Source organism: Artemia franciscana, chromosome 5, assembly GCF_032884065.1.
Source record: "Artemia franciscana chromosome 5, ASM3288406v1, whole genome shotgun sequence".
NCBI lineage: Eukaryota > Metazoa > Arthropoda > Branchiopoda > Anostraca > Artemiidae > Artemia > Artemia franciscana.
The window spans coordinates 29,153,837-29,173,601 of record NC_088867.1 but is presented as its reverse complement, the minus strand read 5'-3'; the positions used below and the strand labels follow the sequence as shown (position 1 = coordinate 29,173,601).

At 34.9% G+C, this 19,765-nt stretch overlaps 1 protein-coding gene across 2 annotated transcripts in view; it reads right to left on the bottom strand.

Annotated features, from left to right (window-relative positions):
- LOC136027228 (5-hydroxytryptamine receptor 2A-like) overlaps window positions 1-19,765 on the bottom strand; it is a 167,072-nt gene that overhangs the window by 40,177 nt on the left and 107,130 nt on the right. For both annotated transcript variants that reach the window (XM_065704284.1, XM_065704283.1), the window contains exons 3-4: window positions 11,661-11,770; window positions 3,968-4,136 (exon numbers count right to left, since the gene is read on the bottom strand). In XM_065704284.1, coding sequence (XP_065560356.1) covers window positions 3,968-4,136; window positions 11,661-11,770 — 279 coding nt within the window. The remainder of the gene's footprint in view (window positions 1-3,967; window positions 4,137-11,660; window positions 11,771-19,765) is intronic.

The window sequence follows — 19,765 nt, the reverse complement described above, 5'->3', positions numbered from 1 at the left end:
ACTTTTTATGATGGTTTCTTATATATAGAATTGATTAAATTTACAAAACCCATCAAAAGTTACCATAATTAGAAAATGGACCTGATTTTAAAAACAGGAGCTAAGAGCTCATATGGCACTTGTGACTAGGCAAGAAGAGCTAAGAGCCAAGAGCTCATATGGTATGAGCTCTAACAAAATTCTAAGAATCAATAGATTGATTTAAAAGGAAAATCAGAGGCTTAATGCCGGTCAGGATTTAAAATAAGAGCTCTAAGTGACGATGTCCTTCTAAATATCAAAATTCATTAAGATCCGATTACCCATTCGTAAGCTATAAATACCTCATTTTTTCTAATTTTTACTCTCCCTTTAGCCCCCCAGATGGTCGAATCTGGGAAAACGACTTTCAAGTCAATTTGTACAGCTCCCTGACAAGTCTACCAATTTTCATCGTCCTAGCACGCCCAGAAGCACCAAACTCGCCAAATCACTGAACCCCTCCCCCCAACTCCCCCAAAGAGAGCAAATCCAGTACGGTTTCGTCATTCACGTATCAAGGACATATTCTTATTCTATCCACCAAGCTTCATCCCGATTCCTCCACTCCAAGCGTTTTCCAAGATTTCCCCGAGGGCTCTGAGACATGAATTCCTTCAAAATATCAACTTTCATTAAGATACGGTCACCCGTTCTTAAGTTAAAAATACCTCCATTTTTCTAAATTTTTTTCAAATTAACACCCCCCCCCAGCTCCTCCAAAGAGAACAGATCCGTTCCAATTATGTCAATCACGTATCTAGAACTTGTGCTTATTCTTTCCATCAATTTTCATCCCGATTTCTCCACTCTCAGAGTTTTCCAAGATTTCTGTTTCCCTCCTCAAACCCCCTATGTCCCCATCCAATTCGAGTCAAAAATCGAGCATCGGAGACATAAGATTCTTCTATATATATCAAGTTTCATTAAGATCCGATCACCTATTCGTAAGATTAAAATACCCCAATTTTCACGTTTTCCAAGAATTCTGGTTTCCCCCTCCAGCTCCCCCCAATGTCAGGATCTGGTCGGAATTTAAAATTAAAGCTTTAAAGCACAAGATCCTTCTAAATATCAAATTTCATTAAGATCTGGTCACCCTTTCGTAAGTTACAAATACCACATTTTTCCGAATTATCCCCCCCCGCAACTCCACCAAAGAGAGCAGATCCGGTCATGTCAGTCACGTATCTTAGACAGGGTTTTATTCTTCCCATCTAGTTTCATCCTGATCTCTCCGTTTTAAGAATTTTCTAAGATTTCCGGTCCACCCACCCAACTGCCCCCCCAATGACGCTGGATCCGGTTGAGATAAAGATAAGAGATCCAAGTTACGAGGTCCTTCTAAATATGAAGTTTCATGAACATCCGATCTCTCCTTCGTGAGTTAAAAATGTGTCATTTTTTCTAATTTTTCAGAATTAACACCCCCCCCCCAATAGAGTGGATCCATTCTAATTATGTCAATCACGTATATAAGACTTCTGCTTAAGTTTCATCCCAATCCCTCCAATCTAAGCGTTTTCCACGATTTTAGGTTCCCCCCAAATTCCCCCAATGTCACCAATGCCCTCCAATGACCATCCGGTCGGGATTTAAAATAAGAGCTTTGAGACACGATATCCTTCTAAATGTGAAATTTCATTGAGATCCGATCACCCGTTCGTAAGTTAAAAATACCTCATTTTTTATAATTTTTCAGAATTAACCCCCCCCCCAAACTACACCAAAGAGAGCGGATCCTTTCTGGTTATGTCAGTCATGTATCTAGGACTTGTGCTTATTTTTCCCACCAAATTCCATCCCGATCCCTCCACTCTAAGTGTTTTCCAAGATTTTAGGTTTCCCCCTCCCAACTCCCCCTCAATGTCACCAGATCCAGTCGGGATTTAAAATAACAGCTCTGATACACGGTATCCTTCCAAACATCAAATTTCATTAAGATTTAATCAATCGTTCGTAAGTTAAAAATACTTCATTTTTCTTTTTTTTTCGAATTAACCGGCCCCCCACTCCCCCCAGATGGTCATATCGGGAAAACGTCTATTTCTAATTTAATTTGGTTCAGTCCCTGATAAGCCTGTCAAATTTCATAGTCCTAGTCCTTACCTGGAAGTGCCTAAAGTAGCAAAATCGGGACCGACAGAATTTGCGATTGCTATATGTCACTTGGTTAATACCAAGTGCCATAAAAAGGGACGAGAAGCCATAAAAGAGCAAGGGATCTTGATAAAAATCATTTTATCAAATTCAAACATCTTGTAGAATCCTATTCCAGGTGCTTCAAGCCTTTATCCACCAATAAATGCTTTTAGAAATGTGAAATAATATAGTGATTTTATGCATATTAAATTCATTAAAGTGGCAGTTACCCACCAAACACTATGACAGCGAGAAAATGTACCTGAAAGGAACAAAACTCCCCCGAAAAGGGGAGTTATCTTGATGGAAATCATTCAATTAAAAATTCAGCAAATCATAGGGTTCTATAGATTTTTCTATCCCTATCTACAAATAAAGCTTTTAAATACATGAAGTGATTCAGACAAAGTGATTTTAGATGTATAAAATTCCATAAATTTACTGTTATCCATCAAAAGCTACGACAATAAGAAAATATGCCTAATTTTTGAAAAAGGAACAAAACTTCCCCAAAATAGTGAATGATCTTTACACAAATCCTTCTTTCAAATTTAGTACACCAGAGAGATTCCAGTGTTTCGAACGCTTATCAACAAAGAAACGTATTTATTTCAGAGAATAACGATTACCGAGTTGAGTTCACTTTTTTGTTTGTTTTATTTTTTTTTGTGGTTTTATCGAAACAGTGGTCCTAAGAAATGGGGGAAATGGTCATTCAGAAGAAATTTAAATTTCTCATTCTCTTTGTCATTAAAAAGATTATGCCACAGCATGTTTCTTTTCCTGCCATTTTGAGGCACGAAGAAAAAATCTGCCCCAAAGAGGGGGAGGGAGAGGGGAGCTATTAATTGAAAACTCTGAGAAAGCCAATCAATTTAAAATCATTAAAAAATTATATATCTCTCAATGAAACAGTGCAGTAGTAGGGCACCGTAAAATTGCTTGCTAGGCTAGGAAGCGAAGTCATGGTCCAAGGGAAAAATAGATTTTGGAGAAAATGCTTGCCGTGCTGGAGCTTTAAGGGACTTTAATAGTTAGAAAACTCATATTATACATGGAGTTTCAATGACCTTTTATGTCCGGAAACAACATAATTTCTCATTTTAATCGCTTATTCCACCTTTTCTTGTCTGTCTTAATTTTTAATGAAAATCGTAGAACGGTCATTCCTTCTGGACTTCCTGTTGCCGTTATGTTGGGTGACCGACAAAAAGATACCCAACAACTGGAACGAATATTCAAGGCACTAGACACCATCAATGGCTCTGGATATTTGCACTGACCTTATTTTTGAAAATTTTCTCAAATTGAATCACTGCTTACAAATCCATAGTTATCTCACTAAATTATCTTTCTCAAATTTTTTTGGAAACTACTGTGTAAATCTGTTTCAAGCAACTTTAAAAATACTTCTGTAAGTTTCACAAATTCTAAACAAATTTTTGTGGTATTAAAAGAAGAAATTTAAAATTAATATGATTTCTGTCATAAACCTTACCCAAATTTTTTCTAAATTTTAGCTTAAAAATAAAATGTTAGTAGGCTGCTTGTCCCGAGCTAGATAAACTTTGTGTAATACTATTATGTCTTGTAATATCAGTAGTGATTTCACATTTTAATAGTTGAAGAGCACCATCTTCGAATAATCCTTGCGCTGTCTAAGTCATTACATAGCTTTGGTTCCTTAAGAAAGATTAGGGATATTTCTTCATTTGATTTTCTAGGTTCTGCTGTCAAGCACAGAGCATTTTTAATTACATCACGCCTTTGCTAGCTTTTTGTCTATCCAATAAATGAATTTACTTACCAAGCACTTCTCCTGAACATTAACTCTTTCAAGATAATCAGAGTCCTTCCATCCGAACAATGGTGCAAATGAGACCAGGACAGCCAAGGACCAGACTAAAAGAATCATGATTCCAATCCTCTTCGTTGTGCGAGAATGAATGTATTCAACACGAGTCACAGCCCAATATCTGAAATTGGAAAAAAATATAGATTAATTGGATATTCAGGAGTTCTCTCAATAAGAGAATCTAAATAAGTACACTTTTAATTTTGTTGGCAAGCTCCTTAAATTATGGAATGATGTTCTTCTTTTTTAGCCTGAGGAAAATTTCACAAGTAACTTGGTGGACCTCAGAATGAAAAAAAGAAGAAAAGGATTTTGAATACAGCATAAAGGATTGTGCAACTTTCAACATTCGTCAGTACTAACTTTTTTTGTGCAGGTACATTCTTTAGTATTTTCTAGACACATTTTGGTCACTATGATGAAAGTTTAATCACTTTTTGCCCTAGAACTTGCGCAAACTCAGAAGTATTCAATGAGGCAGAGATTTCACCAAGAGGTAAGTGGGCCTTTTACAATTGTTTAACTTCCGAAATTTTGATTATTATACATTTTCTATATATTTTTTTAAAATATAACAGTCGAAATTAGAATTCTCTGGAATTAAAACACAACCTTGCGAAATAAAATAAACCCGTAAGGAACTGCTGCCCAAGACTGCAAATACAGCATGTAGAAAGTATAAGATTAAAAAATAATTATCACACCTATATAAAGGGTTGAATCGTTGCAGCTAACAAATATTCGTCATAAATGAAACTATTTGGACTTTTGAAAACTTCATTGGACTGAACTTAAAGTTTTTTTTTAAGACGTAGGTAAGACAATCATAGGCTGCGCAATAGCGCTGCAAAGGTAAAGAAGCAATGTGGACAAAACTTACTGCTTATCTATTCACTCTTCCTTCCGCCAACGATCTTCGTGTAAAAGGAGTTGTATTAGAAACATAGGCAGAAACTTATTTGACTGGAAATTGAAAGTTTTAGCGCCCATTTTAAGAGTGACAAGTGATTGGAGGGTAACCGTACCCTCTCCTACATCCATCAATTTTCCAAACATATTCAATCAAAATTTTGGGACAGTTTTTTGTTCAATATTTTGAAAGGTCCAGAAACTGAATCTTGGGAATGTCCCCCAGCCTTCAGGGCAAGGGGTGTATGTTATGTAAGTCACCCATTGTTTCCAGGTACTGTTTGTTATTGGGAAAGAGATCATGATTGACCTTTAGTGTTCAAACTGACCAATTACATTTAGATGAAGTTTTCCAATAGTGCTGAAGAAAGCATGAACTGGATCAAGACAGATTATGTGCATAGAGGTTGTCAAAAAGATGTAACTCAGGAATGGATGAGGGTCTCAGGTTGGAACTTTCAGGGAATGATGAGGGGGAAGATCAATCGAAGAAAAAGGAAATATTTGGACGCTACTTCTACTATCCCTGCTACTGTTACTAATCCTACTGCTGCAGCTACTACTACTATGACTACTACTACTACAGCTTCTAAACCACTGCTTCTGTAGTGGCTACTCCTAAGGTCGAGGAAATAGAGGTGATAATCTAAGGGGGTGTTGATGGAGAAGTTGGACTAAATCCAAACCTACTATGTACATACTGATTGTCAATAGGTCGTATCAGCCATATCTTAAAAAAAAAAACAGGTGCTCTATCAAGCTGAAATATTCAGGGCAATTCAACTGCAATTACTGTTACTGCTACTACTAATGCAGCACTAATTCTAATGCTACTACTACCACCACCACTACTACTACTACTACTACTACTGCTAATACTACTACCAGTACTACAATGTTTGAAATTACTAAATACTGTTAAATATTACTACATATTGTCCTGCATTACCAAAGTCATATGAGATATTATGAGAATCCGTTCTAGCATTACCTAAACCTTGCAAGTTATTATCAACGGTTTTAGCAAAATCGTGTCTGGTACTATCAAAATGTCTTAAGTATGCGGGCACGCTTACTGAGCCCTAACGAAGGTAACTCTTATGAAAAAAGAATGTAGCACTTGGGTAGGAAAATAAAAACGGTGCCATCCATGACTGTAAATCAACAGATGACAACAGTAGGGAAATGAGTGTTAGATTTTAACAATATTAGACATGCTTTGAATAATACCACTTCCGGTTTTGAAAATGCAATAGAGTATTCTCGTTATATCAGGTGACATTCCGATAATACCATACAAGATTTTGGTAATACATGATAATATTTTAATAGTACCAGACACAATTTTGTTAAAACCATTCAAATTCTTGATAATATACTTGCAAGATTTAGGTAAAAACAAAAGGGATTCTCATAATATATCATAGGACTTCGATAATGCAGGACAAGATTTTATAATATTTAACAAGATTTTATAATATCGTGCAAGACTTTGATAATATCATTTAAGGCTTTGATAATAATTGACAAGATTTAATAATCTTGATAAATAGCAGACATGATTTTGATAGCACTAAGTTAAGTTTCGTTAATAGGTAATATGATTTTGATAGGACCATATAAGAATTTGGTAATAGCAGACACGTTTTTATTACAGCTGAAAACATTTTGTTAATAACCTGCGAGATTCAATGATAATACACTCCACGATCTTGATAATGCACTGTACGGTTTTGATATTGTCATAAAAAATTCTCATTAAACCAGTCCAGATCTCGATAATGTAATGCGAGATGTTTCATAATAAAAGACTAGATTTCGATAGTATCATACGAGAGTTTGGTAATACTTGGCAAGATTTTGATAATATTAATAATGACAGACATGATTTGATCACACTGTGTCAAATTTGATAACTGTAGACACAATTTAGATAACATCATGTCAAATTTAATGACATCAGACACATATTGATACTACCAAAAAAATATTTTTGATAATATCAGCTAGATTTTAATAATGCCATTGATGATTTTTTTAATTAACCTGTCAAATTTACGCAGAAATCATTTGAAGTTGTCTCTGTCAACCTCATTTTCTAACATGTGATGTCAAGCTTTTTCTTAAAACAAACAAATTACAAGAAAAATCCTTGATTATACAACCTATTATTCTATGGTTCCCTTCCAAAAATATTCACTTGACAGAACCATTTGCTCATTACCAGCATACCATTTCGGATTCTAATATGAACCTGTTAAAAACCCTTTAATTTTTTAAATTAACGATGGTTTTTCAGGGTAGATTCCGTGATTCAAGGTTGTTTCTGGCATGTAACATTAAATATTTACCTAAAACATGCCAGTTGCACGACAAATCCTTGATTTAGATCTGTAAATTTTACTAAGTTAACAATCTTTTCTCCTTTGCGACCCTTTCAAAAAATAGTCATTACAGAGAACCATTTGCTAATAACCTGTCAAATTTAAGTGGGAATTATTTTAAATTGTCTGTGTCAACCTCACCATCAGCACAATACGTCGAATTCTAATTTGAACCTGTAAAAACCTCTTTAATTTTCAAAATCAATGACAGAGTCTCAAGGTCCGTTCCCTTATTCAAGCTTTTTTCTAACATCAAACATTTACCTAAAACAGGCCAGTTGCAGGATAAATCATTGATCTAGGTCTGAAGTTTTTACCTATTTAATAATGTACTGTCATATGACCCATTTCAAAAATATTCAACGGGCGACATTGCAAAAAAAACTTATTGTAAATATAAAGGTCAAAACATTCTTATGAATGCGATCATTAGCGATATTTGACATAAATTGATAAATGGGAATTCTTTCAGGACGATGATGAACTCTTGTATGCCGTATTTCTTTTACACGAATCTTTTCTGTTATATTTTAAGGAATGTGAAGATTTCCTATAGGGAAACCTGCTTGTCTTGATCTTTTATTTTTCTTTGTAACATCTTTCTAGTATATCGTACCTCCTTTTCCATGACCATCGTTGTAATTACGAGCTTTCTTGGTGCGGCAAGGGCACTCTTTCTTCCGCGAGTTTCTTTACTTGACCAGTCTAAAACCGGGTATCTCTTCACTCTAGCTGATTTCACTTTGTTCAATTTTTTCTCCTTATCTCTTTCAATTCAACTCTTATATTCGATTGTCCACATGTTCTAAATTGGTTGCATTAGAATCATAAGAGTTGGTGAAAACATGATAATTACCTTTACAGATGATACAATCACAGTAAGAAGATTATTCTATTTCAATATTTGAAATAGACCTAGGGTCTTTTTTGATACGCTCAAAAAAAACCTGTGTGTCTATGTGTGTGTGTGTGTGTGTTTGTGTGTGTCTGTGTGCGTGTTTGTGTGTGTTTGCGTGTGTCTGTGTGTATGTATGTGTATGTCCATGTGTATGTGTGTATGTGTATATGTATATGTGTATATGTGTATATGTATATGTATATGTGTATATGTGTATATGTGTATATGTGTATATGTATATGTGTATATGTGTATATGTGTATATGTGTGTATGTGTGTATGTGTGTATGTGTGTATGTGTGTGTGTGTATGTGTGTGTGTATGTGTGTATGTGTGTATGCGTGTATGTGTGTGTGTGTGTATGTGTGTATATGTGTATGTGTGTATGTATGTGTGTATGTATGTGTATGTGTGTGTGTGTGTGTGTGTGTGTGTGTGTGTGTGTGTGTGTGTGTGTGTGTGTGTGTGTGTGTGTGTGTATGTGTGTGTGTGTGTCTGTGTGTGTCAGTGTGTGTGTGTGTGTATGTGTGTGTGTGTGTGTGTGTGTGTGTGTGTGTGTGTGTGTGTGTGTGTGTGTGTGTGTGTGTGTGTGTGTGTGTGTGTGTGTGTGTGTGTGTGTGTGTGTGTGTGTGTGTGTGTGTGTGTGTGTGTGTGTGTGTGTGTGTGTGTGTGTGTGTGTGTGTGTGTGTGTGTGTGTGTGTGTGTGTGTGTGTGTGTGTGTGTGTGTGTGTGTGTGTGTGTATAAGTCCTTGTGTCTATATTTGGACTTTTGACAAAAATCCTGCTGATCTCTTTCAGACTATGTTAAAAACCCTGTTAATCTATTAACCTATCTCAGACTATCTCAGACTATTTTTTATCATTTCAAACATTTAAATTTTAAAAAACTCAATAATAGCATACTTATCGCACTATTTTCACAAAATGGTTCAAATTATCGCTTTTAATATATTTCACAGTTAAATTTAACGTATCATATAGTTTATGTATATTACTTATCATAGGTTACACTTGTTCAAGATTGTCCCTGATATAACCACAAACTTCAGACTGGCCAATGATTCATCGATACGCTCTAAAAAGACCTTGGAATGATTATATCATTTGTGAGGAGTCTGGCAGTATCAATTAATTAGACAATTACATCGATAACCTGCCGAACGACTGTTTTGGAAAAGGTGACACTATTGCTCCCCCAACATTGGTTAAGATGTTTTAATAAATTATCTTGGCCTCGATGGTGAATTTTCGTCTCGAATGTATGACGACAAAGGCATGACTAACATGTTCATATCATTTTCATCTAATATTTTTTTTAATATTACAAGTGAATGTTTTTGTTATAAATATAAAATCTAAGCCGATGCTTTGCTTTTCACTGAATTGTCATTGATTTGCTTTGTGATATTAGTGATCTCCTTTTATTCTCGATAATATTTGATATCCTGAGTATAATCTTTCCATTCCAGGGCCTACCGATTTTCCTTCCTCATATTCTCAATGGTATTCGATATCTTGCGAGTATACTCATCCCATTCAAGGGCTAACCGATGTTCCCTTGGCATTTCTACTGAAACAGTTGGTACCCTTTGATTCATTTCAGTGCCGCTAGTACCTTCATTTTCCACCAGAGTAGAACCAGTCGCATGTTTCTATGTACAAACGTTTTTTCACAGTTTTGTCATTCCAAACTCCTGTCATTCTTAATAAGATGTTAAAAAAAATTAAATTAATACGTATTTTCTTTTATCAATAAATACACAGCATGTTTATTCAATATAAAACATATCGCCGTTTAAAAAAACACTTAGAAAAAAACATAATCGAATAAAACATGCTTTTGGAGTTAAACATTTGATATTGCTTTTTAGCGTCCCCTGAAGGTCCAGGTTCAAAATATCCAACGGAATAAATTCAATAGTTCAAGAATAACTAGTTGGTAGGGGGTGAATTTAAAACTATACCTACAATTCGATACCTAAAGGGGAATGTAAATGTCATTTAATAAAGCAAAGCTGTATAAGAAACAGTCCCCATCCGATAAGCATACAACAAATTAATATATCGCAAACATCTTGTATATTAGAGTCCTTGTTAAGAATCCAAATATTAGACATCCTGAATAAGTTCACTTCATCTAATGACAATAACTTAGACGGTCATTCTTTTATATCAGAATATTTGGCTGAGATAATGGAAGTACTGTGTGATTGTATTCGTGGTGGTGTTACAGAAAGAATATCTGGCATACATTTCCAAAAATTTTCCTTATAAATCGGAAATTGTGATGAAGTCATATGTATAGAGCCTCTCTTTGTCTCAATTTAATGGTTTTACCAAGAGTATATTGTTTCGGAAAATTTTAAGACTATCCCTAGAAGTTTTCAGCTGGAGAGCAGGGACTAGCAACTCTAATAGCAAATTGGGATAGGGCTCTTGTTGTTTCCAAAGAACTTATAGAAAAGGTTAGCAACTTCAATAGTACACAGGGATAGAACTATTTTTAAAGTACATACAGGGAAACTACTTCAGATGAAAATTTTGAGATAGCCATTTTGTTCAGAATAGTACAAAGATCATATAAAAATACCCCCAGGGTTGGAACAATCCCCCAGAGTCTAAGGATAAGGATTGTTAGTTTTTCCCCGGTTATATAAGGTTAACTAATAGTAATAAGTAATTATTTTCAATTTTGACTTCATTCTTGGCCTATTTTTGGTTTAATGTAGCTCTTTACTTTTCTTTGAAAAACTCATTTGTGGAAAAAGTTTTTTAGATTCATCCACAAGAAGGACAACAATTTCCTCGTTTTCTTTTCTCATAAGTAATTTCCCCTTGCCTCAGGATAGGAGGGAGTTTGTCTGTGTTGACGACTTCTTTTAGAGAGAGGAGGAATATCAAAGTATTGGTTTTCTTACGATAATTTAAGGCCCTGTAATTGTAGGCTCAACATTCTAGTATGTAAATAAAAAAGATTTTATATAAGCTCTTATTTATCGGTTTAAATTAGGGGTTGCTTTTTTGGCATCCTTACAGCCTATTTTGGTAATATTGATTGGAGTGTGGTACTGTCATTCAAACACGTAGCTTTAACCCGAACGACCTAGCTGTGGAAAAATACTTTTACAAAGGATTCCAATAATTGATATTAAAATAAAATACTTTACTTGATAAAAAAACAAATTCATAGATGCTATTTAATCAAAGAGATTTAAAGACACTCATTAAGGTTGTCTTTTCATAAACATAAATTTAGGAGTGAAGAGTAAGTAACTAAAGTCTTACAAATCCTAAAGTCTTCACTGAATGCATTCTCATGTCTAAATCGATTTAGGATTGATTTATGCAAAGATGGTAATTAAATTACTTGAAAGATCTTTGTATTGATTCCTTGTGTCACGACTTAGAAAATTCTTACGAAACTGATTATATTCTGTAAAACAGAACAGCTTACCTATCTGTAGCTATGGCAACTAAATGCAGAATGGAAGCAGTGCAGCAAAGAACATCACTTGAAGTCCACATATCACATAACGTTGGACCAAGCACCCATCTCTCATTGATCTAAAAAAAAATCGATCGTCAAAAGATGAACTAACGTTAACAAACATTCTTGATTCTTTCTTTGGAACAGAAATTTTGGGGCTTGTTCTGGAGATTTAATTTTATATCGAGCTTTTCTATACAATCTATATATCTTTGTTTTTGTTTTTTTAGGTGATTCCATTCAACCCATGAACTTGAAATCTCAGTCTCTTGAAATCTTCAGTTGAAATGCAAATCACACATACTTGCACCGTGCAAGCTAAAAAGGAAACAATCACACGAAACCAGGCTTGGGGTGATAGAGATAGTAAAAAACGAAGGCGTGTCGAGGAACCACAAGAGCAACGCGAAACCAGATTTTATGCTGAAAGAAAAAGTAAAAAAAGAAGACGTGTCGAGGAACTACCAGAGCAACACGAAATCATGCTTGTGGGTGATAGAGATAGTAAAAAATGAAGGCGTGTCGAGGAGCCATGAGAGCAAAACGAAACCAGACTTGATGCTGAAAGAGAAAGAAAAAAAGAAGGCGTGTCGAGGAACCACGAGAGCAACGCGTAACCAGACTTGATGCTGAAAGAGAAAATAAAAAACGAAGGCGTTCCGAGGAACTACCAGAGCAACACGAAACCGGGCTTGCGGGTGATAGAGAGGGTAAAAAACGAAGGCGTGCCGAGGAACCAAGAGAACAACGCAAAACCAGGCTTGATGCTGAAAGAGAACGTAAAAAAATAAGGCGTTTCGAGGAACTACCAGAGCAACGCAAAACCAGACTTGATGCTGACAGTGAAAGTAAAAAAAAGGCGTGTCGCTGTATTGCAAAAACAAAGCGTGTATAATCGCCTGGCACTCAAGTACTGCTCTTCCGATGATAATAGCCTGATTCAAGATATTCAAATCGGGACTATGTCTGAAATTTGTCCCTATTACAAGGCCTTGAAATTTATTGGTGAAACAATGGGAATATGTTGCACCTCAGGAAAAGCTAAGTTTCCTCAACTGGCTGCACCACCAGAGCCATTGAAAAGTTTGCTTGCAGGGTATAAGTCTAAATCGAAGCGTTTTTGTTTAACGTCAGAAAATATAATTCATGTTTCCAAATGACGTCGTTTGGGACTCAAATCGAAGATCAAGGTCATTTTATGTCTACTTTCAAAGTAAAAGGGCAAATTTATCATAGAGCAGGTTCCCTTCTACCATTCTCAGGTGAGCATCACAAATTTTTGCAGTTGTACTTCATCAATAATAGCAGTGCTGAATTGAATGCACGTTGCAAAATTTCTCCCGACGTTGAAAGGACTATCGTTTCCCAGTTGCAACATCTTTTCCACGAAAATAATAATTTAGTGCGTCTGTTCAAAACAGCAATCGATTTGATGCCTACTGATACGCATAAAATTGTTATTTACCCTGACAAAACGCCTGCTGGTGAATATGTCCGTAGATACAATGCTCCAACTACCAACAAAGTGGCAATGGTTATGTTCGGTGATCAGTTCTTACCTCGGAATATTCTTCATAGGATAATCACTCAGTTGACAAAAATTGCCAAACCTCATCGATGCTACGATGCCCTAAAATGCCCAATCATTTTTTGGGATGGAGCCGACGGCTATCACTTTAATATTAAATTGATAAACCCAGCCACTAACAAAGAAATAAAATAAGAAATGCAGTGCAATTGACTATTATGCCTATCGACTAATGATTCGTCAGGATGAAGACAATTACATTTTAAGATGCCGTCAATTGTTTCACCAATATATCGTTGATATGTATACAAAGATTGAATCAGGATGTTCGCTATCCATCCGTCTGAATTAGACCAAGCGGAGCTCCGACAATATATTCATTTGCGAGATGCAGTTGCAATACCACTAACATTGGAAGAGTAACGATTTTACCTTTGTCATATGCTGGCAGTCCGCGTCATATGCATGAGTATGCTGAAGATATCATTGCGTATGTTCGTCTCTATGGTCGTCCAGATTTATTTATTACACTTACATGTAATCCATCTTGGGACGAGATACAGCAACTTTTACTTCCTGGACAATCTCCGCTTCATACACATGACATTACGGCCCGTGTCTTCCGGTAAAAGTTGAAATCACTGATAAATTTAATAGTAAAACTTAGAGTGTTTGGGAGGGTGTGATGCTGGTTGTACTCAGTGGAATGTCAAAAGCGAGGATTGCCAGACACACATATACTATTAGGGTTATTTGATAAAATTACTTCTAATGAAATTGACGATGTAATTTCTGCTGAAATACCTGATGTAGATGTTGATAGGGGTTTACATGACATTGTGGTAAAAAGTATGATACATGGACCTTGCGGTGAACTGAATCAAACTTCACCATGCATGGACAGAGGAAGGTGCACAAAGCAATATCCTCGAATTTTAGTACCTAACACAATTACCGGCAATGATGGATACCCTTTATATCGAAGAAGGTCTACCGAAGATTGCGGAAAATCAGCAATCACAAAGTCGCGTAACCGTCACATTAAAGTAGATAACCGGTGGGTTATTCCATATTCACCTTTGATATCGAAAAGATACAATGTGCACATAAACGTCGAATATTGTAATTCCGTTAAGGCAATCAAATACATATGTAAATACGTCAACAAAGGCAGCGACATGGCAGTTTTTGGCTTGCAGTCCGAAATCAGTCATATCGATGAAGTCGTTAGGCTTGCGGCTCAGAAAGAAATTAGCAAAAGAAAGCGTTTCGATGTATTACAAGAGCAACGCGAAACCCGGCTTGAGGCTGAAAGAGAAAGTAAAAAAAGAATACGTGTCGAGGAATCAAAATATTTTAGAAAATACTGCAATAGAATACAAGGACCAATGAAAAGCCATATATAGAAGCCTGCCGCATGCCGTGCTGGGCTTGCGGTTCAAAGAGAAAGTAAAAAAAGAATGCGTGTCGAGGGATTAAAATATTTTAGAAAATACTGCAATAGAACACTAGGACCAATGAGAATCCATATATAGAAGCCTGCCGCTTGCCGTGCTGGGCCCCAAAAACTTAAAAAAAGCAAACAACTGAAAAAGAAAAGAAGAAACTAAAAAAAGAAAAAACTAAAAAAGAAAAAAAAAACTAGAAATAAGGAAAAAATAAAGAAAAATAAAAAAATAAAAGAGAAAAAACAAAAAAAAAGGAAAACTTAAAGACAATAAGACAAAAACTAAAGAAGAAGAAAAAACGAAAAAAAAACTAGAAAAAGGAATTAACTAAAAGAGAAAATAAAATAAAAAAAAACTAAAAAAGAAAAAATTAAAAAAATAAAATAGGTAAAACTAAAAAGAGAAAACAAAAAATCTAAAAAAGAAACAAAACTAAAAAAGAAAAAAAATTAAAAAGAAAAAATTAAAAAAAACCTAAATTGGGTAAAAAACTAAAAAACTAAAAAGAAAAAAAGAAAAAAACTAAAGCGAACTTAAAAAACAAAAAAAATAAAACAAAAACAGAAGAAAAGAAGAAACTAAAAAAAGAAAAACTAAAAAAGAAAAAAACAAAAAAGAAGAAACAAGGCAGAACTAAAAAACCAAAAAAAAGTAAAAACTAAAAAAGAAAAAACTAAACAAAAAGAAAACTAAAAAAAGACAAAAAGACAAAAACTAAAGAAAAAGAAAAAAACGAAAAATAAAACTAAAAAGACTAAAAGAGAACAAAAATAAAAAAGAGAGAAAAACTAAAAAGAGAAAAATGAAAAAATAGGTAAAAAACTAAAAAGAAAAAATAAAAAAAAAATAAAAAAAATAAAATAGAAAAAAATGAAAAATAAAAAAATAAAAAAACTAAAAAAAGAAAAAACTAAAAACCTAAATTAGGTAAGAAACTAACAAAAAACTAAAAAGAAAAAAAAGAAAAAACTAAAAAAACAAAAAAACTAAAAAAGAAAAAAACTACAAAAAAAAGAAAAAAAAAAGAAAAAGGTAAAGAATAAAAAACAAAAAAATAAAAAAAATAAAAAAGAACTATACATGACGTCATATTCAATATGATGCAAAAAACTAAAAACTAAAAAAGGAAAAAAAGGAAAAAAGATAAAATCTATAAATGACGTCATGTTCGCAACGTGAAACCAGGCTTGCGGCTGATAGAGATAGTAAAAATAGAAGGCATGTCGATGAATTACAAAAGCAATGGCTGTATAATTATCTTGCAATGTCACCAAAAAGGGAACACCAGGAGGGAACACCAAAGCAACGCAAAACCAGGCTTCCGGCTCAAAGAGGAAGGGCCAGATTAGGAATGTCCAATTAACGTCATCAATTCGATCCAAAAATGACATAGCGTTGGCCCTTGCGTCGTCCAGCATGGCCGCAACGTTGCTGCTTGGTGAAAGAACTGCTCTTTCCGCTTTGAAATTTACTCTGAATATACAGTCTATATGATGCAGTCTGAATATGCAGTCTGAATATATGCAGTCTACAGAAACTCCCACACGCAACATTTCTAAATCATCTGGGATGGGTAAAGTATTGCAGAAATACTAATTTATTGTTTGGAACGAGTGCACAATGGCACACAAGAAATCGCTCTAGGCTCTTAACTGAACATTTCAAGATTTGCCAGGAAATTCCAAACCCTTTGGCAGCACATTAATATTGCTTGCGGGATATTTCAGGCAAACATTACCTGTTATTCCTAGATCGACACCTGTAGACGAAATGAATGCTTGCCTTGAAAATTCTAATTTATGGGTACACGTAAAGACATTAAAATTAACTATAAATATGCGTGTCCGATTGCATCACTCTGCTGAAGTATTTTCAAATCAATTGGTTGCAATTGGAAACGAAAAGCTCCCAGAAGACTTAATTTCAGGACGTATACAACGGCCTCCTGAATTCTGTAATTTAGTGACGTCAAAAAATGATTTGGTTGAAAAGGTATTGCCGAATATTCTAACCAATTATAAAAATCATATTTGGCTAAGTGAACGAGCGATTCTGGCAGCCAAGAACAAAGACGTTCACGAAATCAACAATATTATTCTAACCAAGATTCAAGACCAGGCAGTCATTTACAAGTCAGTCGACACAGATCTGGAATCAACTGAGGCGGTTAACTATCCATCAGAATTTTTAAATTCCCTGGATCCCCAGGGGATCCCTTGGCGTACCAATAATACTGTTGCAAAATATTAACCCACCAAAGATTTGCAACGGCACGTGACTTGCCGTAAGAAAACAATGGAAAACGTAACAGAGGCAATAATCTTGACAGGGCCTTCTGAGGGTGAGACTGTTCTTATTCCTCGCTTTCCCACGATTCCAACGGATCTGCCTTTTCAATTTATTAAATAAAAAAAAACTAACTTTTTTAGCTGAAAGTAAGGAGCGACATTAAAACTTAAAACGAACAGAAATTACTCCGTATATGAAATGGGTTGTCCCCATTCACATACGTTTGACTCTTTGCCACAATTCTACTTTTTAAAACAATTAAAAGCTTTAGCGTAAAGAGCGAGGGATTGCGGAGGGGACAACCCATTTCATATACGGAGTAATTTCTGTTCGTTTTAAGTTTTAATGTTGCTCCTTACTTTCAGCTAAAAAAATTAGTTTTTTTAAATTTAATTTCTGAACGCTTTTGAATAAATGCATGTTTGGTTTTGGCTCTCCGCACATAAATTATTAAAATGAAATTTGTATATTAATTCTTTTTTGGCTAAATGGCTTTCTCTTAGTTTTGATAAGACGATTTTGAGAAATAAGGGGTGGAGAAGGAGGCCTAGTTGCCCTCCAATTTTTGGTTACTTAAAAAGGCAACTAGAACTTTTAATTTTTAACGAACGTTTTTATTAGTAAAAAATATACGTAACTTAAGAATTAACTTACGTAACAAACTTCCATAACCTTATATATTTATTATGTATACGAGGGGGTTTGTACCCTCATTAATACCTCGCTCTTTACACTAAATCGTAAGTTTTGTCCCAATTCTTTAAGAATGACTCCTGAATCAGAAAGGCCGTAGAATAAATAGTTGAAATTACTAAAAATACTTTAGCATAAAGAGCGAGGTATTTATCTCCTCCTAATTACCTCGCTCTTTATGCTAAAGTATTATTAGAACCCCTCATATTCGTAATAATATCTGTTTGTTTTAAGTTTCAATGCTACTCCTTCCTTTCATTTGAAAAAGTTTTCATGTTTATTTTTCATTGTTTTCTTATAGTAATGCTAGAAAATCCTGCGCCCTTTTCCTTGAATTTTTCTTCCCCCATGACAGATTCCTCCAAGGAAAGATCCTCCAACATAGCCCCCACCCCTCAGCTCCACCCCCAAACAAAATAAAATCCCCCTGAAAACGTCTGTAAACTTCCCAATAACCATTACTATATGTAAACACTGGTCAAAGTTTGTAACTTGCAGCCCCTCCCCCAGGGATTATGGGGGAGTAAGTCATCCCCAAAGACATAGTTATTATGGTTTTTGACTATGCTGAATAAAATGGCTATCTCAAAATTTTGATCCGTTGACTTGGGAAAAAATGAGCATGGGAGGGGGCCTAGATGCCCTCCAATTTTTTTGGTCACTTAAAAAGGGCACTAGAACTTTTCATTTCCGTTAGAATTAGCCCTCTTGCGACATTCTAGGACCACTTGGTCGATACGATGTCCCCTGGGAAAAAGAAAAGAAAGGAAAAAAAAACAAACAAATAAACACGCACCCGTGATTTGTCTTCTGGCAAAAAAATACAAAATTCCACATTTTTGTAGATAGGAGCCTGAAACTTCTACAGTAGGGTTCTCTGATACGCTGAATCTGATTGTGTCATTTTCGTTAAGATCCTACAACTTTCATCAGGCTCGTAACTTTTGATGGGTAAGACTAAACTTGATGAAACTTATATTTTTAAAATCAACATTAAAGTGCGATTCTTTTGATGTAGCTATTGATGTCAAAATTCAACTTTTTAGAGTTTTTGTTACTATTGAGCCGGGTCGCTCCTTACTACAGTTCGTTACCACGAACTGTTTGAAAAGATTGCAATTCCCAATTCGATTAGCATTTGCAATCACCATCAACAAAGTTCAAGGGCATTCATTAGAAAAATGCGGTATAGATCTTAATACAGATTATTTTTCCCATGGACAATTATATGTTGCATGTTCTAGAGTCGGTAAACCGGACGATCTATTTATATGCACAGAAAATGGAACTGCAAAGAATGTTGTATATCCGCAAGTTTTACGCTGTTAAAAATTAGCAACTTGCATACATGTTGCTTTAGGGGGGATGGTAGGCTTGTGGCTCAGAGAGAAATTACCAAAAGAAAGCGTGTCGAAGCATTACAAGAGCAACGCGAAACCTGGCTTGCGGCTGAAAGAGAAAGTAAAAAAAGAATGCATGTAGAGGAATTACCAGAGTATACCAGAGGAATTACCAGTTTTATATCCGCAAGTTTTACGCAGTTCAAAATTAGCACCTTGCACACTTGTTGCTGGGGCACGTTCCGGAAAAAACTACAAAATAAAGAAGAAAAATAAAATAAAGAAAGAAGAAGAAAATATAAAAAAAACTAAAGAAAGCTAAAAAAAACTAAAAAGAAAAAAAGAAAAAATCTAAAAAAAAGAAAAAAATCTAAAAAAAAGTAAAAAACTAAAAAAAAGAAAAAGCTAAAAAAGGAAAGCCATTTTATCAATAAAATTAAAAAACAAGGGATTACAAGAATTCATAAACCTTAAAAAAGAAAACCAAACGCTTAGTAGAAGCTTAGTAGATATCATTGTTAGAAATTGGACTTGCTTTAATAATCAAATATCTTTGAAAAACGGCAATAGAACACAAGGGACAGTGAGAATCCATATATAGAAGCCTGTCGCATGCCGTGCTGGGTATAGTTTCTGCGGTTAGAACACAAGGGATAATGAGAATCCATATATAGAAGCCTTCCGCGTGCCATGCTGGGGCCCTGCGGCAAAGCTACCGGGACCCAGCTAGTATATATATATATATATATATGTATATATATATATATATATATA